The 25,833-nt window shown below is 49.6% G+C and overlaps 2 protein-coding genes across 3 annotated transcripts; one reads left to right on the top strand and one right to left on the bottom strand.

The window, feature by feature from the left end:
- Positions 1 to 5,334: 5,334 nt before the first annotated feature.
- SMIM45 (small integral membrane protein 45) lies at positions 5,335 to 9,706 on the bottom strand. 2 transcript variants are annotated; one of them, XM_048302630.1, is made up of 3 exons: positions 9,329 to 9,701; positions 6,749 to 6,820; positions 5,335 to 6,236 (listed from the first exon to the last, which is right to left on the bottom strand). In XM_048302630.1, exons 1-3 carry the CDS (start codon positions 9,375 to 9,377, stop codon positions 6,028 to 6,030), a joined length of 330 nt encoding a protein of 109 aa, XP_048158587.1. In that variant the 5' UTR covers positions 9,378 to 9,701; the 3' UTR covers positions 5,335 to 6,027. The 2 variants fall into 2 exon arrangements, with proteins under 2 accessions (XP_048158587.1, XP_048158588.1); XM_048302631.1 differs by lacking the exon at positions 6,749 to 6,820 and having other exon boundaries at positions 9,329 to 9,706.
- A 7,992-nt stretch (positions 9,707 to 17,698) lies between these two features.
- Positions 17,699 to 24,768, top strand: CENPM (centromere protein M). The gene is made up of 6 exons (XM_048302614.1): positions 17,699 to 17,812; positions 18,050 to 18,129; positions 20,701 to 20,799; positions 21,835 to 21,914; positions 22,942 to 23,033; positions 23,775 to 24,768. Exons 1-6 carry the CDS (start codon positions 17,756 to 17,758, stop codon positions 23,898 to 23,900), a joined length of 534 nt encoding a protein of 177 aa, XP_048158571.1. The 5' UTR covers positions 17,699 to 17,755; the 3' UTR covers positions 23,901 to 24,768.
- Positions 24,769 to 25,833: the final 1,065 nt, after the last annotated feature.

Here is a 25,833-nt window from a genome sequence, read left to right as displayed (position 1 = left end):
TGATTTGCCCTTCAGCTTTGCCTGTGGAGGTGTGAGAAACCTTTTCTCCTCCAACACCGTGATTCCTGGCTGTCAGCCCAAGGCATAGAGGCAGAGCCAGTGCTGTCCCCTCTGCATGTGCTTGTGTGTACAAACATGTGTGCGTGCATGTACATGCGCGTGTGTGTGCCTGTGTGTGGCGAGCAGGGAGAGGTCCTTCCACTTGGGCCATGTTGGGGTACACAGGTCACATCCCCGTGTGCTCTGGCAGGCACCTCCATGTGCCCTGTGGATGTGCCCGTGCCTGGAGAGCCGTGTGGATGCCTCTGGCTGCTTGCATCCTTGGATGGGGATGCCCTTTCCCTGCTTTGCATTTCCTTCTACTACATTTGTGAGCCCCGGCCCCAAGAGGCACTGTGTCCCTGTCATGCTATGCTGGGGCACCGACATCTGGGAATGCTCTGACCCTCCAGGCAGTGGGATGACAGGAGCACCATGTGCCCCTCCACCACGAGGCAGGCCCCTGGGTGGGGGACAGGCTGTGGGATGCCTGGCAGACTTGGCAAGAGTTTGGGGTGCCACTTTTTGCAGTGCTCTGGGACATAAAGGAAACTGCACCCACTGCAGGCTACAGGAACATTTAGAAATAATTGTCAGCAGTTACCCGGGCCAGGCTGAGCAGTGGACAGGCTGGTTTCCTGACTGACAGACAGACAGACAGGGAGGTAGGCATCCCAGCACCCACAGAATCTCCTGACATGGTGACCACCATTGCCTGTCTCCCTGCTGAGTGCCAGGCTCAAAAAACACACGGGCTCTCCTGCCACCAGCTGTTGCCCATCCATGATTCCGGTGTGGGTCAAGAGGAAATCACTCAAAGGGGAGGAAGCCCCCATCCTCACTCTCATCACCCTACCTCTCCTGAAGGGTCCTGCCCCATGCTGGGCTCCATGTCATTGCCGAGGGACCCCTTGGTGCCTCCCTCCCCCTGCCCAGCCCATCCCGTCAGCAGAGACCCACCGGAGTGTGGTGGGGCGCAGGACACCCCCATCTTCGCCACCGGGGTGGCCTCGGCCCCGCCAGAGCTGCCGTGTCGCTGGGGCCCCTCGGCCGCCACGGGCCGGGGCCGAGGAGGGATTGGGGTGACAGGGGCCGGGCCCCGCAGCCGCTCCCAAGGGAGCCCCCCGCCACCCCCCGCCAGCCCGGCGCAGGGTGACCGAGAGGCAGCTCCGCTTCGTGGAGGCAGGGACACCGAGGGGGCTGTCCCGCCGCCGTGGGGGGCCCGGGATGCGGCTGGGGCTGCCTGGGGCGGACAGGCAGCTGCGGTGAAGGGCGATGTCCTCCTCCATGGCGGTCGGCGGTGCGCTGGAAGCAGAGGTGCGAGGGCAGCGGGCCGGGGAGCCCAGGCTGTCCCCGCTGTCAGGGCTGTGGTGTCTCGGGGCGCAGAGCTCCCTGGGGCTGCTGTCATTCACATGCTTGAGCCCCCACCTCCAGCCCTGTGCGGCCAGCCCGCCTCCAGCTGGGACAATGGGGCCCTTGTGGCCTGCATGGCTCGCTCCCACGCTGGGTGCCACGGCCACTCCTGCCCCTGCCTAGCAGCTTCCTGACCTCGGCCACCAGCAGCCCCACAGCATGGGCAGCTCCACAACATGACCCCCCGCCCTGGTCCCATGGCAGGAGGTGGAGGAGTGATGCAGACCTGCCAGGTCAGGCCTGTGCTGCCTGCTTCCGAGGACAACAGGTGTGATTAAAAAAAAAAAAAAAAAAATTTGAATTTTTGAAATATTTTCCCTTCCTCTCTTTTTTTTTTTTTTTCTCCTCAAATGGCATGTTCCAGTGCAACAATTTATATCCCACTGCGTGAGTTCAATGGTCAATTGTTGGGTGTTCATCCAAGTTGATGCTTCATTCCCTTATTCTGATTTTCTTTTGCATATTCATTTTCATTATTATGATTGTTTCTTAATTTTGCCAGCTTTGTGGCATTTTCAGGGTCAAGAGGGATTCAGCTTGCCACTCTACACCTTCCTCACTGTAAGAGACTTTGAAGGGCAACACAGTAAACAAGGAGGAAAGGAGACAGGTGTTTTGGTGGGATGGGATGAGAATATGAACAGTTTGGTGAGCAAGTGGGAGCACAGAGAAGAGACAGGCACCCATAGCACAGTGTGGCAGGGACAATGATTGCATGCCTTCAGGTGTCCAGGGCTGAGGGAAGTGGAAGAGGAATCACCATCCAATGACCCACATCAAGCCATTGGGAATGCTGGTGGAAGGCAGAGCTCAGGACAGCGTGAGTTCTCTGCTTCCTTAAGGGCAAAGAGATGGAAAACATGAAGAAAACCAACCTGATACTGCGTAGTATTTCCAGCACTAAGTATCTTCTCTGATTTTTATGCAGTTTAATTCAGTATCTGTGACTATTTCCTTCTCCCCTGAGGTCTCCCTGGCTGCACAGATCCCACAGAGGAGAAACAATCTCAGTTTTCAGGCATCGTTTGCCTTTGGCTTAATTATTCCCAGATAACCTGGCAGCGTAGCTAGCACGGGAGCCAAGCAGATGGAGACCTACCCTGTTGTAAAGGGGACCTCACTGCAGACTGCTCCTTGCTGCCTGCCCAGGGCTAGAGGGAGGCAGCTCCCAGGGGGAGCAACAGGAAAACAAAGCGTCGGCCGTGCAGTTTGTCAACCACTTTTATTCCACTGGGGAAGCGTTTGATGCTGCTGACAATAAAGTCCTTCATAGCCATGGAAAATACCTGGCTTGATGCTGATTGTGTCTAAACTAAACAGTACAAAACATAAACCAGAGAAGATGAACAATTAGTTTCTCTCTAATCCAGCCCTCACCTGGTTGCTGTCTTCTTTTGCTCAGATTCTGCATTGAGTCATGGGCAGAGTTGAGGTCAAAACAGGCATGACAGCATGCAGAGGAGAACACAGAGAAGGGGAGAGGGGACCCCTGTGAGTGCAGGCTCCTCTTCTCGCAGGGATGGTTTAACTTCTTCCTGACTGCTCCAAGCCCCTCAGTTACAGTGGAGAGGTTTTTATGCTACCCCACAGCTCACCTATGTTTGTTTACAGGGCAATCCCACCTATGAGGGAGTCGAGGTGAGGAAGCAGGTTTCCAAGCTAGTGCTTGGAGATACGGCTCTGATGTGCCAGAGGGCAGGGAATGTGAGCCATGCATCCAAGGGTGGCATGTCAGACAATGCAACCCAGCCCCTTGTCATTTCCATTTCACAGCCCCAAGTCACAAAAATGTGTCTGTTTCAGACTACACCTGCTCTTTGAGTCTTTGCTTGCCAGGGCAAGTATAACTTTGGGCACAGCAGTAATCCCATTCACTGCATTTCCCTGCTGAGTGAGACTCCCCACTTAGGGTACTTGCATCACTGTCTCTGTTACTTGGCTGAATGAAAGGACTCTTGACTTGTCCTCTGTCTGAAACAGAGCCAGAAAGCTCCTGCCAGTGCGCTTGGTTTTGGTGTGGAAAAGAATGGTGATGCAATTGCAATCTGGTAGATTAAATGCCCCAGAAAGACCCAGGATATTTGCAGGATGTCCTGATCCATTCCTTAAAGCTAAAAGCTAACTTTCATCCCCAGAGAATTACCAACTTTCAGACTGCACCTGTGCTTTGAGTCTTTGCTTGGCTGGGCAAGTGAAACTTTGGGCACAGGAGTAATCCCACTGACTGCATGTCCCTGCATAACTCACTCACAGCAGCCCAATGAGCTCTCCTTCTTTCTTTGGGATGGAGTGTTGGGGAGGATGAAAGTTTGGTAAGGTATGTAGGCTTGGCAGAAAGGTCTGTGAATGTAGAAGCTGGGGATGAGGTAGAAATGAAAGCAAGTTTTGATATAGAATAAAAGATGTTTTGCTGAAACAATGATCGCTGAGTAACTGAGAAGGCAAAGGTTAGAGATGAGTTGGAAGGAGATTTTTAGGAGCAGGACAAAGGTATGTGACTACAAACAAAGACATGTTTTTCACCAAGTAAATAAGTCTCAAGAAGAGCATAAGTAAATAGAAAACATGTCTTTACCAAAAACAAAGATATGGCAGGCAAACAAGAAATGTTGATGTAGCAAGAAGAAGAAAGGCCTAAGAATTTTCCACTGTAAGCTTAAATTGTAACTTACTTACTCTTGTGATTGGATAATAATGACTGTAATATGGTGATGGTAGTAGCTATGATAGGCTATAGGCAAATGTAAAGGTATTGTGTATGGTGCTTATTGGTTGTTAGGTGCCAAGATATTCTGCAAAGAAAAGTATATAATGCTTTGTAACTTGAACAGAAAGCGGCTTCAGGTGTGCCTACAGCTGGAGCTGGCAGCTGTAGGGCTGGCTCTGGATACCCACTCCCTGAAATGCTGTAACTTCACCTATGCAATAAACAGCTTTCAAGAGAGCCGCCTGAAGTCCAGACATCCTTCGTGAAACTTTCTCCTATAATGGCGGAGAAAACTTCTTCTCCCAGGTTCACAGGTGAGGCTGAGTGACACACGCCAGGAGCTGTGGAAGATTTTCACAGCTAGCCTGAGGAACCCCTGCTGCTGAAAGGAGTCATTGGGGACTACAGCACAGAGCCATAACAATGGAGGGACGCTGGAGATGTGGGTTGCCAGTGTAGTGGCTGGCCCAGGTGATGGCACAGAATGCACAGACACATGCACATGGGATGGTGGCACCAGCTAACATACCTGGGATATGCAGGAGTGGGGCACTGTATCCAGAGTGCTCTGTATCCAGAGCATTCACAGGTAGCACCATTGCACCTACTTGCACGCAAAGGCTGGATGTTGGGGTGGGAAGAGAGGGGATACAACCTACTGCCACAGGCTCCTTGTTCTCTCAAACCTTCTTGTACACACTGGGCATTGCATTGGGCTGGCAGGGAGGGAGAGGATGGGAATATCCCTCTCAGCCCCAGTGTCACAACTTCATACAGCACTTTGGTGGCTGATCAGCCCTGGGACAGTGCAGAGAGTCTATAAACATGGGATTTTGTGCTAGACCCACATTATATGGCTTGGGTCCAGAAAGCAAAGGTGGTACAACAGGCCCATTTGGATGGCAGGCTCAATGTTCCTTCTCAGAGATGTGCAGGGAAAAAAGGGCTGAGGGATGCTTCACAGCTTTCATTGGGAAACACTTAAGGAAGAGCCTATCCAAGCTGTAGGGCTCTGCAGTGCAGGGGACTGAACAAGTGAGAGTTGCTTCATAGACTATCCCATCTTCCTCCATGACAGAGGAGCAGAAGGTTAGGCAGATCAGGAGCAGCTCGTGGTATGTCTGGCAGCGCCCCTTCATGGAGAGCTGCAGAAAGTTCTCAGCTTGACACAGGACTTGGACAAACCTCTTTAATAAAGACCTTTAATTTGAATGTGGTGCATCTGGAATGGATGTATAGATGGATGTTCTCCATCTCCCAAACAGACACAGAAGGGGTGTGCATTTAGCAAAGATAAAGACATTCAGTCTCTGAGGCTCACTGAGCCCTTGGTCCCTCTGCACAGAGCTTCAGCAAGCTCACCATCCTAGCACCAAGAGTGGGTGCTGGGAATAGCTTAGCTGAAGCAACAATTTGTATTGAAACCCCATTGATTTCCTCCAAAATACCCCTTGGACTTAGACAGACTGTGCTAGATTTAATCTAGGGAATAGGAGTACAAGGTTCTGTATCCCTTTGCAAATCTGGTACCTTTCCTGCTGAAGGTCCTGTCAAGATGCCAGGCAGCTCAAACTCAAGTGATTAACAAGGGATATTTCATTTGAGTGGTTCATCAGTCTTGGCCATGGGAAGGAGCAGAAGTCCTTGGCTGGCTGAAGAGCTGTGAGCACATGGGAAGCCCCAGCCACACAAATCTTGGCTAAGAAGCAAAGGGGCAGAATGGTGAGTGGTGAGTACGAGACCCAGATCAGCACAGAGCAAAGTGATGACCAACCCCACTTATACCAGAGCAGGACTGCCATCCCCACTGAGGCTTGTGGTCTGCTGCCTACGCAGGAGAGATTCTTCTGGCTGCGATGGGCAACTTGTCAGACCTCAGGCACCCCAAAGGCCAGGTTGTCCCGAATCATCAGTGTCTTCCGAAGGTCTCGCTCCATGATTGGCCTCTGTGTTCGCCACTTATGGGCTTCCTGGAGTCCTGGCTCAAAGTAGTAAATGCAAGCTCCAAAGCCCACCAGGATGAGAATGGAGATCACCAGATACACAGGCACAAACCAATCCAAGAAGTGGGGCATGGCTGCCAGAGAAAAGGAGAGAAAGCTCATGCAGTGGGAGCACCCAAAACACACCTCCAAGACTGATCACGAGACATGTGTCTCATCAGCAGTGCCCAGTCCCTCCTCACAGCCCTGCTGCACCTGATTCATGCTTGGTTGCACATGAAGGCACCTCATCCACTGGGAGAGGCCTTTGGGATCATTGCTGGGACCCCGCACAGAGTGTCAGTCCTGCTCCCTCCCCACAGAGGGGGTTGAGCCTGCACACCGCCAGCCCTGCGGCCAGTGATTAAAGATAGGCAGCAGGTAAATACAGCTTCTTCTCACCTCCTGCTTGAGGGAAAATCTGCTTCCCCTGGTACTCCATCACCCCTTTGAATTCCCAGTCTGAGCTGGTCTGAGCCCTCCCTTACTGCACCCCCATTTCATGTCCTGCTTTGCCAGGGCTCAGGATCCTTGGTTCAGCACCAGTCTGTGAGCAGAGCTGAGATTCCTCCACCACGTCAGCCACTGTGCAGTGGGGGACACTCACCAGGAGCAGCTGATTTGCCTTTCCAAGAGCCCTGGCCAGCTGGGTGCGAGGTGGGCCCGGAGAAGGGTTGCCCTGGGGAACACAAAACAACACCACACTGCATGATTGCTGCTGGCCTAGTGCTAAAAATGAGAGAGCAGGAAGGAGCAAACATCTCCTTGTCCAGATGTCAGGGCTGAATTTTTCTGGAGGGGTGGACAAAGGGGATCCCAGCCCCACAACCTGCTGGTGCCCTGGAAAACTCTCTCCCCACCATTATGGCCCTGCTGATGCCATGCTTAGGGCATGCACCATGACTTGGGGCCATTTAAATCTGTAATGGCATCACATTTGAGCCTGTCCCTTATCCCATCTTTTGGGAGGGAGAGAGCAACCCACATTGCAACCCACAAAGGTGCCCAACCTGTTCAACTCCCGGCTGCTTGTTCTGCACCAAAACACCAGCCAAGGTGTGGATCATGCAGGGACAGAAAAGGGGATCAAAAAGCATCTCCTACAAAAAGCACAGCTACAACTTCCCCAAACACTAGATCTTCTGGGTTTTGCACTGTGAATGTGCTGCTTGTTACAGGCTTTGGTGGATTAAACCTGGGACCCTCAGGCTTGGGACAGCACAGTGCTGCCAGACTCAGGCACAAAAATGCAGTCCTGAAAGGGGGCTTTCTGTAACCCTCACCCATTGGTGGGAGTGATGGAATGCCCCTTGACTTCAGTGGGGACAGAGTTTGGGGAGAGTGGCACCCACATCAAGCTCCTGCTTTTCCAGACAGATGAAAGCTGTCACATCTGACCATTGCCCAAGTCATCCCTCTGCAATAACCATGTATCCCCAAATCCCTTGCATGGGGCCAGTTAGAGGAGGTTGGGGAGAGCACTGAGCATTTCCATCCTCTTTCGTGTTCCTGGCCTGTAAGGTTGATGCCTCTTTGCACACCAGGGGCTAGGCTTTTTTCTTTTTTTTTTCAAATACCACAGCCATCAGTTGTTTCCACTGTGCCCAGCAGAATTTATCCCCTGGATACCTCTTGTCTCAGGAGGGCCTGTAACAGTAGGTTTTTTGTCACAGGGTAAGATCTGAAACAAGCTTCACTTCTTATTACCATAAGCAAGAAACTTCAGAAAATGCCTGATTTCCTCCCACTTATTGGCATGGATCTGATCTGGGCACTGCTGCTGCCTCTTCATGGCTGCCTGTGCCTTCCTCAGGTGAACTGCTGAGGAAAGCTCCCACCATAACTTGCAACAACATCACAGAGGTGTTGTGAGGAGCTGTGGGTCTTCCCTTAACTCACCTTAACCAACCATGTAAGGAATTAGCCATGAACCTCTTCCAGAACAGGAACTGGGTCTGAACTCTGGGCCAGAAGACCCCCAGCACAGCTTTCCTACATGCTCTGCAAAAGTAGCTCCTTTGCACCCCCTGCACCCCCCAGTTGCTGCTGCAGATAGCCTGAGGAGATCAGGCTGCTGCAAACCCCTTTTTCAGAGGTGTCTCAGCAGCTGATGTCTGTCCCTGGCTGGCAACAGTAATGGGCAGAGTTAGGGATGCTGTGAAGGTGAGTTCAGCTTGGACCTCCTGGGCTGACGGGAAGAAAGCCAAAAATCTCATTCCCTTCCCTGATCATCCACTTTCCAAATGTGAGAGTGAAGCTGCCATCCAAAAAAGCACTGCAATAAAAAGCAGCCCTACACAATTCCCAATTCATCCTTCTTCCATCACTAGCAGAGCCAGCATTTCCTAGCTCCTCTCCAGCAACCTATTCTTTGGTCTACTTGCTATGCAACCCTAACCTTGTGCTGTGTCCCCACTCTGGTCACCCATCCCTGCCCCCTCAACAAAGGGTCCTCATCATGGCCAAGCCGAGTGCTGGGTGAGGTGTCAGAGCCCCCCCTCCAGCCTCTGCAGGGCTGGCCTGGCAAAGCAACTTGCTTCTGTCAGGGGAGTGGGAAGATTTTGGCTGCAAATACTGAAAAGAGGGAGTTTCATTTAAAGATGTCAGCTTTCCAGAGCAGTTCTGCAGATACTAAATGTGCCTTAACCTTGCTGGACCAGTTGATCTTCAGCACCTCATTTTGCATGTCACCCCAAAGACACGAAAGAGTCCTTGGTCTTCCATCTGAAAGAGTGCCTCATATAGATAAGCTATCTGACCCCTTTTAAACCCGTGCTACACCTCACTCCAGCCGCTTGCCTTCAATGTCACCCCTGGATGCCCCCGTGCTGCCTCCCATTGCCCCCGCGGTGCTGTGGGTACACTTGTGACAGGAGCCCTAGGGGGCATATTGTAAGTGGCGGGGCAGAAACTGCCGGGGGGAGGCTGGGAGCAGCATGCCCGAGCACAGGAAACTTTGGGTACAAAACCGTCCCGTGTGCACAGCTGGGGGCACAACCCAGGCTGCAGCGTTACCAGCCATGGGCTCACCTTGACCGCAGGAGATTCCCCCAGAACTGGGCACCCTGGGGCAGGCTGCAGCTTGGGGCACGGAGCTGCCGATGACTGGGGACCCAGACACGACCTCGCTCCCATGCACCGCACCCCCAACAAGCACTCGCTACCTGCCCTGACATCTGCCACCTACCTTCCTCCACGGGTGCAGGGCGATGGGATGAGACTGCTCCCTCCGGCATCTGCCGGGTCCCAGCCGGGATGAGTCAGGCTCCTTTCCCGGCCGGGCAGTGCCAGGGAGAAGGGACCCCGCGCCGGGAGAGCTAGGCGACAGCGGGAGGCGACAGGCGCGGATGGGCGGGAGGCAGGCAGGGAGGGAGGGATAGCGGGAGCAGCCGCGGCGGGCGGGGAAAGGACACGCAGCCAGCAGCGTGGCCTCATTGCCCACCGGGACTCCCGGGGGCTTCCCCCACTGCCTCTCCAGCAGTGTCAGCCCCGCTGCAGCCTCCCCGGGGCACCCCACCGCCGGCCTTCCCCCCCCCCACACAAGGAACGACTGTCTGCGACCAACTGCATCTCGGCGCGGGCAGGGGGGAGCATTTTAGCAGCGGTCGCTATGGCAACGAGCCTCCCCAGCTCACCCGCACGTGGTACCCGGGTCAGAGCCACGGGGGAGGTGGCCGCGGGATGCTCTCCCTCCTCCCGCATCATCCGCAGCCCCGCTGCAGCCCCGGAGGAGGAGGAATGCTGGGGCAGACATGTGTGAGCTCGAGCTGATGGAGATGGACAGAATGTTCAGGCTCCACAGATTTACCGCTGTGTCCAGCCCAGGGACTGGGGGCTGGTGGCTTTTCATCAGTGGGCTGGAGGCAGAGAGACAGAGGGGTGGAAGGGGAAAGGGGGTCAGTACTCCCTTCAGGGCTTTTATGTAAAATTAAAACAATCAACACTTTGACCAAAAGTATTTTCCATCAGGAAACAGAAAACCATTGCTGTCTGAAGTACTATTTTTGCTTTCAGTGAAATACCTTTTTTTCTGAATCCATACCTAGTTCTGTCATTGCTGCTGCTGACAAGAGATGTTTTGTTAAAACATTTTCAGCAGCACGAAAATAGGAACAAGCAAACTGATTTGGGTGTTTGATATTGGAGGTATTTTGATGGGGTTTTTTGGGTTTTTTTTACAAAGGGAAATTTTCACCATGACCCAGAAATCGTTCAACACAAAAATGTTTTACCAAAATCAATCAAATGACTGGCTCCAGCCCCAAGAACTGCCAGCTCTCCTGTCTGTGCTCTCCAGCTCTACCCACTTAGTTTTTGACGCTTATGGCTCTGCAGATGCACCACAGTGGGTTATTGTAAAGGTTTTCAGGATTAATAATATCCGCTGAGATGTCTGAGCCCCGAATTTGTGCCTGCTACACTCCAGGAGCTGTGAGATTTGAGGTTTGACTTCCCAGTAGGTTGTATTTCAGGCACAAGTGAGTTCATCCTCTCTCCAAGCCAACCTGTGGATGGTGACAGAGCCCATGTGTACTTGCCAGCTCCAAGGGTAATGCATGGTAAGGGTCTGTCACCTGGTCTGTGCCAGGATTTCATCCATCATTGCAGAGACAGGGCTGTGCTGGAGCCATGGGAGCTGACTGGTATGCTCTGTGATTTCCTCTTCATCCTCTTTTGGTCCCCCCGAGCCTCACTTCTTCTTGACGTAACTTTATAATAGCTAAGAAGCATTGAGTATAGGACTTGCAAGCCCTCTGGACCTAGCAGGATATTTGCATGGAGGGTTTGCTAACTGCTTCTTGGTTTGCCCCAGTAAGGTGGGCACTCCAGATGATTGCCAGAGTGGAGCCTGCAATCGTGCCTTAATTTTAACATCAATGGAGTTCAGCCATGACACTCACCTTGACCATCAGCACAGTAACTGCTTCCCTAATCCCACTGTGAGGGGCGGAAAACACAAGCCCCACAGTTTTGACCATAACGGGAGAGAAACCTGTGGTTTGGAGAAACAGATTTTTTAAAATAACTTTGGAAGGATATAGTTTATTGCATTCCCAGAGCAAACCTTAAGGGCAGCCAAAGACACAGCACATTTGAGAGGGCAAAAGGAAAACCCCTTTCCAGGTGTGCAAAGAAAATGAGAGGGAAATCAGTGTTTGATGGCACAAGGTAGGAGCCTATTCATTTCTCCTGGCAACTGGTCAGTGGTGAAACTGCAGGCACTCAGTAGAGCCTGCCAGACCAGGCATCCTCATGCCAAAACGTGTAAGATCCTCCCATTGCCCCTAGTCAACTGTCCCAACTCTCTGTTCTAGGTCACCTAGGGGCACACCAGAGACAGTGTGTGTTTGCCAGTCTTCAACTTGTTCCCATGTTTAAGCTCTGGCTTAATGCCAGCATGCTGCTCATGCAGCCAAAACCCCAGAACAGCAATAGTTTTGACTCACGAGGTCATTTTTTCCGCTGGCTCGCTTCCCTGCCATACAAACACTGGGAGGACATGACAGGGAGTGGGGATTGCGTCTTTCTGCAGCCACCACCACAGCAGTGGGCAAGGTCACGACATGGCAGCTTCTCTTGCTTCAAGAAGAAATCCCCCCAGATGAGTCTGAAGCACCTGTGGAGGCAGCAAGAAAAAGGCACTGGACTTTGTGCTGCTGGAACTGGGACACGCTTGCAGACCTTGTGCCTCTGACGCAGCCGCTTGCTGCCTGTGACAGGGCTCTCAGGTGCTGTCACATCCTTTGGCTTCCAACAAGAGCTGAAGCCGCAAGACAGCTCCAGGCATTGATGTGCCAGTACAGCTCAAACTGCATGGAAACACTTCAGCTGCAGTTCAGCTTTCACCTCAGATAAGGCTGCTGTGTGCCACTCAGATCTTTGAGGCATAAGCTTGTGCATATCATTCTGCCTGGTGCCTTGGGGCCTTCCAGCCCCCTTCACCTGGCTGGAGGAAGTCTCTGAGTGCCTGTGCACACACTGAGTCCCTCAGAGCTGTTCATCCCAGGACTCCTGCCTACCACCAAGCCTCTGACTCCCTCCATATCTCTGGGCAACCACAAATTCACCTGCGTGATGAAGGCAAGCATGGGGTCAGGTTTGATGTGAGAGGGCCACCCAGCCAAAGCAGAAATCATGAAACCCTTCTCATAACAAAAGACAAAATCTTTGGCTGGAAAAAGAGATGGTCGGGCACGTACTTCCTGGTTGTAGCATGTCCATAAATCACAGCATAAACAATGTACTGAGCTCAGCTTAATCCCAAGCCTGGTTACGTGTTATTACAGTCTTTCTTAACAAGTTTTTTCACTGTTTTTTAGTGTCCTTTAGCCTTTTATAAGCATCTTCTGAGATGACCAGACCCAGGTCGATACCTGTCTTTAAGGCAACACCAATCTCCCAATATTACTCCCCCAATGTAGGTAGAGGCATGGGAGAAGACGGAGTTTATCAAACTTGCCTTCCCCAAAGTCTGCAGTAGAGGACAGAACTTCAGCAAGGGTCATAGAAATGCTTCCCTGCTCAGCTGCTGGAGATGAGGGAGCTGCTGCAGGATGCAGAAGGCACACTGGATTCATGGCAGGCCATCAATTGGGGTAGTCTGGTGGGAAAGCAGGCTAACCCACCTTCTGGGTGCTACTGCAGCTTCAAAAAAGGAAACCCATTAGAGAAGCTTTGCTGAGTTGATCAAAAATGAAGGAAATGTGTATAGTGAGTTAAATTAAAGAGCAGAATGAAAAAGCTGACTTACTTTGGGTCTAAAAATAGCTGTGAAGAGCCTTTGCCAAAGGAAACTGAAGTTGCCAGCAACATATGTGAAAATGTCATTAATTTCTCTAATAATTTGCACTTGCTGCGAATGATATAATTTTTGTCTATTAGTGAGAGAACAAGTGCAATCAAATACACACGAGTTCTATCTCACAGGCTTCACGGGAGGGACTGTGAGAGGTCAGCCTGGAGCCAGTAATGCATGGCCAGGTGACATCTCATAGAACTCATACTGAATGGGGATGTCAGGAGGTCTGGGAGCAGGTGCTGAGACAACTGGGACCTTGCTGGGGTCAGCGCCCCTCTCTAGACCATCTCCAAAGTCTGTCTTCTTTGCTCCTCTGGCAGCTCAGGGAGAACCAAGAGAGAAATCAGAGAGAAAATATCTTGAGATGCAGCCACTGGATGAATCATACAGCAAATTGGCCATGGATACATGAGGATGAGGTGTGCTTTATAACATTTTTTGTACTGGCTGGTGCTGTCCTGCTGCAGGAGCGGCTGCCCCATTCCAAGGGAGCACTGGTGATGGCCAAGCCAAGTCTTGCTGATGTCAGTTGTGGGTTTTTGGCAGCATCAGAGCATCTTCATGTTGGCTGCAATATACTTCTACCCATTTTTGGAATGGTTTGTGCTACCAGAGCAATGTACAATGGCCCACAGAGTAAAATCAGGAGCTCTCCCCTTCCATATCATGCCCTGCTCTTGTTTCTTGTGCTTACGCTCTGGGTCAGTGCACTGACACCCATTTCAGCTTTCTTGCACCACTCTGAAGCAGAGATCAACTCATTATTCCCACTTTGCAAACTGGAAATGGGGCAGCAAGAGGTGAAACAACCTGACACAGTCACACAGTCACACAGGGTTATGTAAAATACACCCCAGCCTCCAACACCAATCGTTTCTCATCCCTCTCCCCTCCTCTCCTTGCCAACCTACAGATCTAGACAAGACCTGCAGGCACACGGCCAGGCTGAGTCTCCACTTCCTTACAATGTCCTCTACCATGAAAAAAAATTTTCAAATGCTACCCTTTGACATTAGATCTCTTTCACACTCCTGGGCGCATGGGTACATAGCCAACAAGGGTGCAGGATGATGACTCCTGTCCTCCCTTCTGATTCCCCACTGAGCTGAGCTGGCTCTGCAGGCTTTGCATTCCCCCATGGAGCATCCCTGGCTGCATTTCAAAGAGGGAGGAAAGCAAAGTGAATCTGTCTGGCTCAGCTCACTGTGCCAGCTGTTAGGCAATGGCTTTGCATCCTAGGAGGAAACTGGCTCTGCCAAAGCCTGGACTTCCCAGGCAGGGACCATCACCATAATCCCTGCCCTGCTCCAAGTCACCCCAGGTAGTCTGTGCATGCAAGGGTCCTTTGTTAGTAAGGCGATGAGGGGAAGGCATCCCCCTGGCAAAGCAGTGTGGTGAAGATGCACACAGAGGAAGAAGCAGGGTCAATCTCTGTGTCCCCATGGGAAGGTAGGGGTCAGCCCTGGAGAGGTAAGTCTGCCAAAGGCCAGCCAAGAAACCTGCTGGGAACAAGGAATAATAACTGTGGGATGAGTGGTAGCTCATCTGGATCCACTGAATGACAACAGACACCAGCAGGGTGAGAAGAAGGAAGCCCGCAGCAACAGGGGACAGCAAGCGTGTCCCTGACCAGACACTAAAGCCACCCAGGTCCTTCTGTGGGGCCAGAGAGCAGGCAACAGGGGACAGAAAGAGGACAAACACCTTTTAGGTGGGTGCCAGAGCTTTTAACATATTTCCACACCTTCAGCAGCCCAAAAGGAACATTGTTCTATTTGCTCTCTACATCCCCCCAGCCTGGGAGCTGGCTCTTGTTATTTATTCAATCTGCTTGCCTCCCATCTTCAGGACATGTCTGCCCTGAATTCGTCCTCCCTTCCCCCCACCAAACTCAAAAACAGACAGTAATATCCTGTAATCTCTTCTGCTTCACCTGTAATTTGTCTCATGCTGGCAACGAGGGAAACCGTCTGCCTTTGTCAAGATCAAAAACGCCATGGCAGCCATGTGATGTCAGCTTTCATTAACCCTGTCTCTCTCCCCTTAGCCTCCCCTCTCCAGACTGTTGCAGAGGGGCAGATGTGTCTTCATTCTCCTGCAGCCTTCTTTCTCCCCTGGCACATCTCCTGCCATTTGGAGGTGCCCTGGTTGAAAGGGCAGGGAGAGCCAGCACCAGCAGGCAACAGAATGGGTCCTGGACCCCCTTTCCACACTAAACTGGAGCTAAACTCAGATTGAGGCAAGGATCAGGAGATGCAGCAAGGTGGACCACATATTATGGTATCCCGCAGTGGTAGGGAGGAGAAGAAAGGTTCAACAGGCAGGATTTGTGCAGCAAGATTCATTTATTTAATTATTTTACAACTCTTTTATGTAGATACAAAAATGCTGCTAGCAAGGATTTTCTTGCTATTTTCTAAGTCTGTGAGAGACTTTTCTCTCTCACAGAAGAGGTAGCAGAGTTATGTAAACAACCAAGCCACCTGCAACCTTGGAAAGTCTTGTTTATGGTATAGTAGAAAAATATTTTGACAATGGATGTTTTAGGATTTTAGCCAATCACCCCCAAGGGGTGGCTGGTCCTTTGTCCAATTAGACTATGAAGAAAAAGTCTATAAAAGAGTTTGTAAAATAATTAAATAAATCAATCTTGCTGCACAATTCCTGCCTGCTGGATCTTCTCTCCTCCTCCTCCCTATGGCTGTGGGACACGGTGATATACCCTAGGGCCTAGGCCTGCGGTAATACTTTTATAGACTTTTTTCTTCATAGTCTAATTGGTCAAAGGAGCAGCCACCCCTTGGAGTGATTGGCTAAAATCCTAAAACATCCATTGTCAAAATATTTTTCTACTGTACTATAAACAAGGCTTTGCAAGGTCGCAGGTATTCATAGTTTATAGAACTCTACAAATATCTTCCATGAGAGAGAAAAGTATCTAATGGGACTGGAAAGAAGCAAGAAAAATTCTTGCTAGCAGCAATATTTGTATCCACAGACCACAGGCCACCGAGCTACACTGGACCCTCTGAGGTTTTCCATCACTGCATGTCATCCTCCTGCTCTGACCTCAGAATGAGAACAACTGAGCCTATCTCTATAACTGCAGTGCTTCTGCCCAGGCCCCTTCCTGCCTGTACCACTGGGCTGGGGAGAGGCTGACCAGATAGGGGGTGAGGGGGAAGGTGCCCAGGAAGGGCCAGGATGGAGGTCAAGGCTGCTGGAGCTGCCACAAAACCTCACACAGAATAAATCAGCATGCAAAGTCAGTTGCTACTGCCACACAGCATTAGGGAAATTCCCTTCCCTAACTATGTTATCAAGCAGTCTTTATAGTATGAAAGTGTATTAACATTCTCCCCTCATATTTAGTACTGGTGAGGCCACACCTTGAATCCTGTGTTCAGTTTTGGGACCCTCACTACAGGAAAGACATTGGAGCATGTCCATAGAAGGGCAGAGAAGGAGCTGGTGAAGTATCCAGAGCACAAGTGTTATGAGGAGCAGCTGAGGGAGCTGGGGTTGTTCAGCCTGGAGAAAACAAGGCTCATGGGAGACCTTTTCGCTCTCTACTAACTCTCTGAAAGGAGGCTGCAGCCAGGTGGGGGTTGGTCTCTATTCCCAGGTAACAAGCAGTAGGATTAGAGGAAACAGCCTCAAGTTGCTCCAGGGGATGTTTCAATTGGATATTAGTAAACATTTCTTCACTGAAAGGGTGGTCGGGAAGTGAAACAGGCTGCCCAAGAGTGTTTTGGAGTCACCATCTCTGAAGTGTTTGAAAAGGTGTGGCACATGGGGACGTGGTTGTTTTGAACATGGCAGTCTTGGGTTAATGGTTGGACTCGATCTTAGAGGTCTTTTTCAACCTAACTATTCTATGATTCTATGTATTAGTTCACATTATAAACTGCAATGTAAAGAGGCAGTGGAATTTCACTGGAGCCTTTGCTGTTGCTCAGTCTTGAGTAAACAAGCGGGCAACGGCTCATGGCAAGGGCCAGGGGGCAGCACAGCCCTGGAAATAAGGGCTTTGCTTCTCAGAAGCTAAAGGCTGTTCATGATCCCCCTGGACAGCCAAGGCAAGGCCAGTGTCCTCCCCTCAGCATCCCTCCAGAATTGCCTGGGGGTGCCCCAGGCACAGCTGATGGCTGGGACATCCGGATGCCACAGGAATAGTGCTGCTTTGCAGGGTTTTATGGTGATTGGCCGTCCTTGGTGGTCTGTCATGCAGCGTGGCACCTGAATGCTCAGAGGGATCCCCTGCACTGTGCCCCTGCATCACTGCAGTCCACAACTTCCTCGTGAGCTAAAGTGGAGGGGCAGGCACTGATCTCTCTGGCAGCCAGCGAAAGGACCCGTGGCAATGGCCTGAAGCTGTGTCAGGGGAGATTTAGGTTGAATACTAAATATTATACTGAATACTAGCAAAAGTTTCTTCACCCAGAGGGTGGCAGGCACTGCGACAGGCTCCCTAGGGGAGTGGTAACAGCACCAGCACCAAGCCTGACAATTCAAGAGGCGTTTGGACGACGCTGTCAGGCACATGGTGTGACTCCTGGGGCTCCAGGGGCACGTGGTGTGTGACTCCCGTGCAGGGCCAGGAGCTGGACGCGAGGATCCCAGCGAGTCGCCGCCAGGCCGGGATAGCCCGTGAAGCGATCGCCGCCGGCCCGCAGCGCCCCCTGCCGCCCGCCGGGAGCCGCGCGCGCCGCCAGCCCCGCCCCGCCCCACAGGCCCCGCCCCCGACGCCGGCGCAAGGCGGAGCGCGGCCGCCGTTTGAATTCCGGCGGGCGGCTGGGGCTGTTTCCCGCGGGGATGGCGGTGCTGCGGCCCTTCGACAAGCTCCCGATGCTCAACTCCGCCGTCCTCCTGGTAGGTCCGGCGGTGGCGCCGCTCCGGAGCCCGGCCCCGCTGTCTCTTCTCCTTCCTTTTCCCTGGGCCCGGCCCCGCTGCGGGCGCCCGCCTGTCCCGTACCCTCCGCCGCCTCGGGCCTTGCCCTGCGCACCCCGCCCCGCCCCGCCCCGCGCGGGGCTTGGCTGTCCGGCCGCGCTGTGCACGCGTCCGGCGGGCGGGGGCTGCGGCTCACCCCGCTCTCGCCTCTGCCCGCAGCTGGTTGGCTCGGATGAGGCGCTCCAGCAGAAGCTGGCGGAGGCGATCCTCCAGGAGAAGAAGGACTTCAGCATCAGCATGTGAGTGGTGGGGAGCGGCATGCGCCGCCTGCGGCCCCGGGCCCGTACGGAGCCCGCTGCCACCTGGTCCAAGAGGTGCAAACCAGAACAGCGGCTGTGACGCGAATTCACGGAAAGCTTCTGCTTCGGATTCTTGAAGCACCGAAATTGGTTAAAAATGCAGGTTCCATCCCCGTGGCGGGAGTCGGAGCTGTAGAGCACACAGTTCAGAGAGAGACTTCGCTCTTGCGAACGCTAGAGAGCACCACTGCCCATCTGCAGCGGGCAAACCCCTCTGTCTTCAGGGCAGGCAGTTTGGGCATGCTTGGAAACGGGGGAGGGGGGAGCATTTCCCACGTCCGTGTTCACCATGCACATACCATTGCCTTTTGCATGTTGCACAGATGTTTGATTACTAAATTGGAAAGGTACGAGAGCAACACATTTTTTCTCCCCCACCTGAGAGACAGACACATACAGAAATTAAACATCCTTGGACAAAATAGGACAAGTACAATGCTTGCAAGTACTTGCAACCGAACAAGTGTTTCTAAAAGATGTCCATTGCTTTTGATGTTCTCTGTAGCTGTTTTCTGGTTTGTATGCGCACACGTGCTTTTCCTCCTCAAGCTATTAAGATGCACTTGGAATTTCAGCTTTAGCTGCATGACATGTCCTGTCTTAAAAGCTTGATTAACTAACTTTTTATGATAAAATGTCCTTGACAGCTCTCTTGCCAAGACCAAATGAGTTTAGTCAGCTCTTCAGAAGGTGTTTGTGTTATTTCGCTGCTGTAATCCATGGCTATGCGGTAAAAGCAACCCGAGCTAATGTTCTGCTGGCTAATTAGGGTGACTGTACTGCTCTGATTATGGCATCTTGGATGTCTGTGCTAACTAATAGTAAATGAATTACCCAATTTTCTATGTGAAACCTGCAGCCTCTGCTGAGCTGTGGAGTGCCATAACTAGATGGCTGCTGGTACTACAGCTGGGTAACTGCCCAGAGGCACAGCATCGTGTGGTCATGCTACAGAGCAAGATACATCCCTGTGTTAATATTGCTAGGAAAGCAAAGTCAGTGGGTTTTTTCCCCACTGTATTACTTTGGGATTATACACGTTACAAAGAAATATGGTATCTTGTCTGACAGGTCTACCTGTCAGGTACAGCTGTTGGGCAAAGAATTACAAGGCTTGGGGTTTTTTGTGTCTCTTATTGCTGTGGGGGGCAGGGGGGGAAGGTTTCTGCAGTGCATATCTGGAGGCTGCTGACATCATCTAGTCATGTTGGTTTAAATATAGCAGAATTCCAAATAATGCAGTGCTTTTTTGGGTTGCTTTTTTCTTTCCCTCAGACAATGAGATCTGATACCTTCATCAAAGAGTCTCCCTAAATTTCACCTTAAATTAATAAGCTTGGTTGTGTTGCAGTGTGTCTTTCAAGCTCACTTTGCTCATCTCTCGTGTTAGTTTCAGAATGTTTTCGTTACATCCTACCTTCCTTAAATGTAAGAAACAAAACACCTTTATTTGGAGACTAGTAAACAAAACTACAAACTACATAGGATTAATAGAAGGGAATGTGTACCATGGTCTGTGGCTGCTGGAGAAAACTGTTAAGTCCTTGAGACTGACTTACTAGAAGTAATATTCCCCAAGAAGATCAGAATCAGTGTTTCTTCCTTGTCTTCCAGAGAGGAAGTGGATTGTGAGAGTGACTGAACTTCTGGGATTTTTGTTTGTCCAGTTTAAATTAAGGTGATCTTCCAAAAATGAGGTGCTGATAATGTTCTTCCCTGTGGAAGATCCAGTTATCTACTGCTGAAACCTTTTTTTTGTTGAGTTTTTGGTTGGTTGGTTTGCTTGTTTGTTTTTTGTTGTTGTTAGTTGGTTGTGGTTGTTTGGCTTTTTTAGTGGGAAGAGACACAAAAAGTCCCCACCCTTGTATTTCTTCCAACAGCTCTATTAGCAGTGGTGGTACTGTGTAGAAAGACACCTAAATTAACCTGGTAGCTCCTGACTTAGTGAAAGGGTTAAAAAGGAGGGTAATGATATAATAGAAGCTCTTTTTGAGTTATAAGTTCATCTATAAAGCTGTACTAGTGACACATTTGTGGTTTAAGGTTTTTCTGTACCTGGAAAGGCCGCCGCTCCTATGTGAGCAGTATCTCTGGAATGTGACAGAAAAGCACTGATTTTAACTGAAACTTGGCAGCAAAATATGCCCGTAAAGCATTGGGGTTCACTTTGTTAAAAAGGACTCTTTGTAACAATTAAATGAAATTACTTGCCATACAGATCTGCACAGAGAAAATGTTTCTGTGGGCCTTGTTATGCTCTAATAAGTGTCCCATTATAACCAGCCTTGTCTAGCAATTACCACTGTGGCTGTCAGCAACTGTGAGTGGGCCTGAGGTATGAGAGTACCACTTAAACAATCACAGTGTCTCTTCAGTGCCCACGTATTCAGTAATTAGCAGGCTTCCTGGTAACTTGCTACATGGCAAACTGCAATGGTTATGTGATTATGGGTAAGTGGATACTGTCTTGCCAAGCTATTTGGTTAAACTGGCAATTTTGTTATCTTTCAGTCACCTTGCTACATCCCTCCCTTTACCTTCAGAGGGGGATCATCTTCGACCCAGGATAGATCTGATTGTGTTTATGATTGACATCAAGAGCAAATACAGGTAAAAAGGGCAAAAAGATGAGATGGGGGACTAATATTCTTTTTGGTTTGATGGCTAAATCTACATTTTTACTGTATTGGAATTGCTGAGTAGTGGGTTTCAAACCCAAGACTTGCTGTGGTGGAAGAACTCAGTAATATATACCGTGGCTTTCTGGCCTCCAGCAGTGGATTAGGACTGAACTGCTCTGTCCAATAACATGCCTGTTGTGTGCTAAGTTGCCGTAGCAGAGAAGGCAGAATTTATTTCTGGATCCAGATGTGTGACGATATGAACTGAGCTTTGGAAAGATGCTGTCTGTAGAATGAGATGGAAGTGCTGGTGGTGCTGTGAAGTTCTGTAACATGTAAAAGTCTGATGTGCACTGGGCAGTGCTGCCCAATAACCAGCAAGTTGCTGTGTCTGTGTCCTCAGTTCACTGAACTCCTGGTCAAGTGGGACCAGCACTATGGATATCTCTAGGCAAAAGAGAAAAGTCTGCAGGGATTGATCCCTCTTCTGTCATCTTGTGCTCGTTGTTGTAGAAATTATACTTGTTTCCCCAGGCCACAAGTAAAGACTTGCTAAGGCACAGAAGTCAGCATTTTATTACTTACTTAACTTGTGACTGATGATCCTGGGCTCTCATTTACCAAAAATGACAGGCCCAGCTGCATACTTACAGCACAGATGGTGCTGCAGAAATGTGTGGGCAAGCGCTTCCTGAAAGAGCCGAAGTGGTGCTGAAGTTTCATTGGATATTAATGAATTCAGATGCTTAGTGTCTGTAAATCATGGAGGACACTGTTCAAACTAACTCAAACTGTTGAGTCTTGAGTAGAAAGGATATGTTATGGGTTATTAAACAGCTGTGGGTATTACAGAGGTCTCTGATGTCATGCTTTTAGCATAAAGCAGAACTCTGCGAGCTCACAAATCAGCAGATGTTAACATCATTGGTTTTCTAATTGTGCTTCTGAAAATTATTCCTGTTGTCCTTATGCTGCACTGATTTAACCTTCCTGTCCAACTGGCTTGTTTGTACTTTTCTGACAGCTTGAAGAATGTCGAAGCTTCCCTAGCTCATGTGGATGCCAGCTTCTTCCTGGGGAAAGTGTGCTTTCTTGTCACTGGGGGTACGTATGGCGCCTCTTCCTCCTCTTAAAGCAGCACAACTCACTGTTGGTTTTCTTAAAACAGGGTGCTGACTTAACTTGAAACAAACTAAAGGAAACCAGTGGCTTTGTTGAAACTTTGTTTGAATTATTTCTGAACTCCTCTGCCTTTTTTTATTGTTTTCCTAGATAAAACACGGTTCTCTTCTCTCATGCTCACTTGCTCTGTCCTTTTTGTTTTTGCCAGTCACTCTCTTCTCTGTCCCTAATCTCTGAATATGATTTGTGTTATTGATTTTTTTAATGTTTTTTTTTTTTTTTTGTGTGTGGCACCCTAGAAGTCTGTTCTATCTGCTCTTAATTAATAATCTTAATGAGCAGTGAGAAGCATATGATACTGTGGTAATAAAGTGAATTAAATGGATGAGCTACAAAACTATGAAGTATAGTTTTAGTACGAAACTGGTATCCCTGCTGTGTGCTGTCCGGCCCTGTTGTGCCTCTAATCCTTCTGTCTGCCAGTGCTTTCCTGTGTACCCTCCCTGCTTCAGCTCTGAGGAACTGGAGAGGCCAGACTGTACTGCTCGGTGTTGGAACATAGGTGCTGTGTCGCTGGAGTTTGGGGGTCAGGAAGCCTAATTCTGAGGTAGACAAGGAGTCTTAGCATTGTCTTATGCTATGGCTCTCTTGATGAAGTGAATTCTTTGGAGACCAGACCACTCTGTGATACCATATGAGCCAGGAGGATTTTTGGTAAGTGAGTGGAAGACTCTGCCCCTGCTGATGGTGTGCTGATTGCTTATGCACAATGTTAATGTTACATGAAGAGTGATGTGATAATACTGTTCCTCCTGTTAGTATTATGAAAGACTTCTGTGCTAATTCCATTTCAAATCTTGTACCATTCTGTTTGCACTGCTCCCTGTTGCCTTATCTTCTTTTATGCTCTCAAAATTAGCTCTGGATCACTTTGTGGATGTGGAATTTCCTATTTTTCTTCACTGATTGCTGATTATGGGGCTTGTAATGTGGGAAAACTTTTTTTTAGTTGGCAGGGTGAATGCTTGCAGCATTGAGACCAGTGCTGTCTGTAAATTGGGAGAAACCTACTGCAGTCCTATGATCTTCTGTGAGCTGGAGGTAAGGTGCTTATTTGACATCTCAAGGGATTTCTGAATTCCACTACTCTGATCCTTAGAAATGTCATTATATTAGCAATAAATACATGTAACAATAAATACATATGCTACTGTCTTTCATAACTATCAAAGACCAGACTCTGTCTACAAGAACCATAGAGATACGGGAGTCTGGTCATCCTTAAAATGAGTCTTCTAGTAACCTGCTCCTTCCTGTGCTACTTCAAAACCTCATGAAGCCAAGCTTAAGCTGACAAAAAACATCTCTGATATGCAGAGCCTTGGTACACTTGTTCCTTGCTGCACTTTCTCTTCCCGGGAGCCCCTGAGCTGTTATTTGCCATGTGACTCCCTTGCCCATGTAATGTTTCGTGTCAGCTCAACTTTGTGGCTTCACAGACCCTCTGATATGCCACTCTTTCCAATTTCCTGCTTGGTCAGAAAAGCTGGTGGGAGAGTTTGGCATTCAGCAGTAGCACACTTCACTTTTCTGTGTACTCATCACTGCATCCTCAGAGACTGCTTCCCTACCAGGAGGTAGAATCCGTGTGTTTGGCAAGCCCTTCAGGGCTTCCAGCTGGCAATGCTGTTACCTTCCTTAACATTAGGGAAGTAAATGGGCCTGTTTGGGGTTTTCTGTAGCTAGTCACTTGATGCCTGCTCTGGTTCTTTCTTTTATCAAAGCTTAGCATTGCTTTTCTTCTTTTCTATTGATTAAATAATTTCTCCATTTTGTTTCCAGTTGGAAGGGATTCGAGTTGCTACTGCTCAACGACTTCTCCGAATGTTACAGATCTGTGCTGGTCAAATACCAGGAGTTTCTGCCTTGTCCTTTGTCTCACTGATGAGGAGCTGTGATGATGATTAGCTTCTCATTGTGATACTTCAGCCACATTCATCAGGTTTTTTTCACTTCAGGCATTCAAGCTCCTGCAGTTGGCATCACATTGGGAGGCTTTTTTTTGTGACTTGTCATGACCACTCATCCAGAACTGTTCCTAGTTGCTTACCTCTCAAGAAAAGTTTGATTCCTATTCAGTGGATAACAGATAGGGAGGGCAGTTTGAATTGGGGATTCCTATCCATTATTACATCTGAATCCCACTTCATGATCGAGTTTGAGTTTTTTCCACTTGGCCAGTGGCCAGGAGCTACATATTTTTCTGAGAGACTGTTAGAAGAACCAGGCTACTATCTCCAAAGTACCAGAGAAGAGGCAGCAGGCTCCTGCTTTCCTTCAGTTGAAATGCAGCACCTTAGTCTAATGTGAAACCTTGCTGCCAGGTTTTGTCTGTCCACCAAGAGAAGAACGGGGAAGGAAGGCTGTCGTGCTGCTTCTAGATAGACTGCACTTGACAGTTAAAGATCCAGCTGTGTGAGCATCTGCCCAGCAAAGGACTCACTATTTCCATGCCTGGTGCCTAATTGGAAAGGAAGGGACTAAAGAAGATACTCAATCTAGCACTTTAGCTTTCTTTTAGATCTTTGAAGAAAAGGACTCCACCCATCAAGCCCACAACAGCCCCAGTAACCCAGCCTCTGGGGCTGACCAGAGGTGAAACCCAGCAGAGCAGACCACAGCAGCACATAGAAAACAGGTTGTCTCTGCAGGTTTGGCATATGCTGTGTATAATCCCTTTACTAACAGCTTCTGACCGGCAGTAGGTTGTGCCTTGTGGTTGCTGCAAGGCACTAGGGTTTGAGAGTTCTAATTTAATAAAATAAATAATATGTAATAGTTGTATGCTCTTTATTAGGTATGTGGCACAGCCTCTGAAACCTGCGAACGCTTGCCCCAGCTTGCCCTGGCAGCCAGGCTGGTCCTTGCTGGCAGCTCGAACTCCCAGTTAGTTGTTGTGCTGCACTCGTGGCTTCAACCACGTGGTGGTGGCAAAAGCTTTTCAAATACAGCCCTTTCTATTCATTGAGTTGAGCCACCTGCCAGAATACAGTGCTTTTTGAAACGCTGAGGATATTTCTTACCCAAAATTGCATGCCAGGTTGAAATGAAGCCTAGAGAGAATGTGTTAAGCTCCCCTCTGGTTTAATTTATTTAATCCCTAATAGTCTGCTTTAATGTTCCTAAGTGCAGAGCTCTAGCTGTGTGCACTGTTTCGTTTAGCTTGTTTCTGACATCTGTCTGTGAGCAGGAAAAGCAGAAAGCAGCACTGCAGGCTTAATCAGCTGTGAGTGTTGGCAGTCCTTGCAAAGACAGCTCAGCAAGGCACAAAGCCTGTATCCTTGCTCAGAGGACACACAAATCCCAGCTCCAGTTGTATTGTTGCTGGTGGGGGAGGGATAGGGTGTTTGTCAGCTGAAACAAAAGGAGCTAAACCATTCAGCTGTGTTATGATGCCCAAAAGGGCTGGACTCTGGCTAAAACCCAAAGGAGAAAGACATGTGCAAACTGTCGTGGCTGTGTAAGGAGGATTGGAAGCTTAATGGGCATGCCCTACTTTCAGCTAGCTTTGTGATCCTGAAGGTACTAACCAGGAGTTGGCCACCAGAGAGGGGCAATCATGCTGAGAAACAAGTTTTTGTGTTGGTTATGCTGTCTCAGCCTTGCCCTTGCTTTGAGTCCCTCAAAATAAAGGAGACCATAGTTTAGAATAGGCTGGTTTCGATTTGCTCTCGATGTGCAGGTGCAGTCTGTGGGAGGAAAGGAAGGGAAGTGGCATAAAATGAGCCACTCTTTTGTGTCCTCTGCAACTGCTGTAAGCCAAGGAGATTTTTCCATCTCCTAGGTTGCTCTCCACTTGACTCTAATAACTATTGGACTCAGGTAAAATCCCTTTGGCTTC

Source organism: Corvus hawaiiensis, chromosome 4, assembly GCF_020740725.1.
Source record: "Corvus hawaiiensis isolate bCorHaw1 chromosome 4, bCorHaw1.pri.cur, whole genome shotgun sequence".
Classification (NCBI taxonomy): domain Eukaryota; kingdom Metazoa; phylum Chordata; class Aves; order Passeriformes; family Corvidae; genus Corvus; species Corvus hawaiiensis.
The sequence above is the reverse complement of the archived record's forward strand: the minus strand, read 5'-3'. Positions and strand labels throughout refer to the sequence as shown.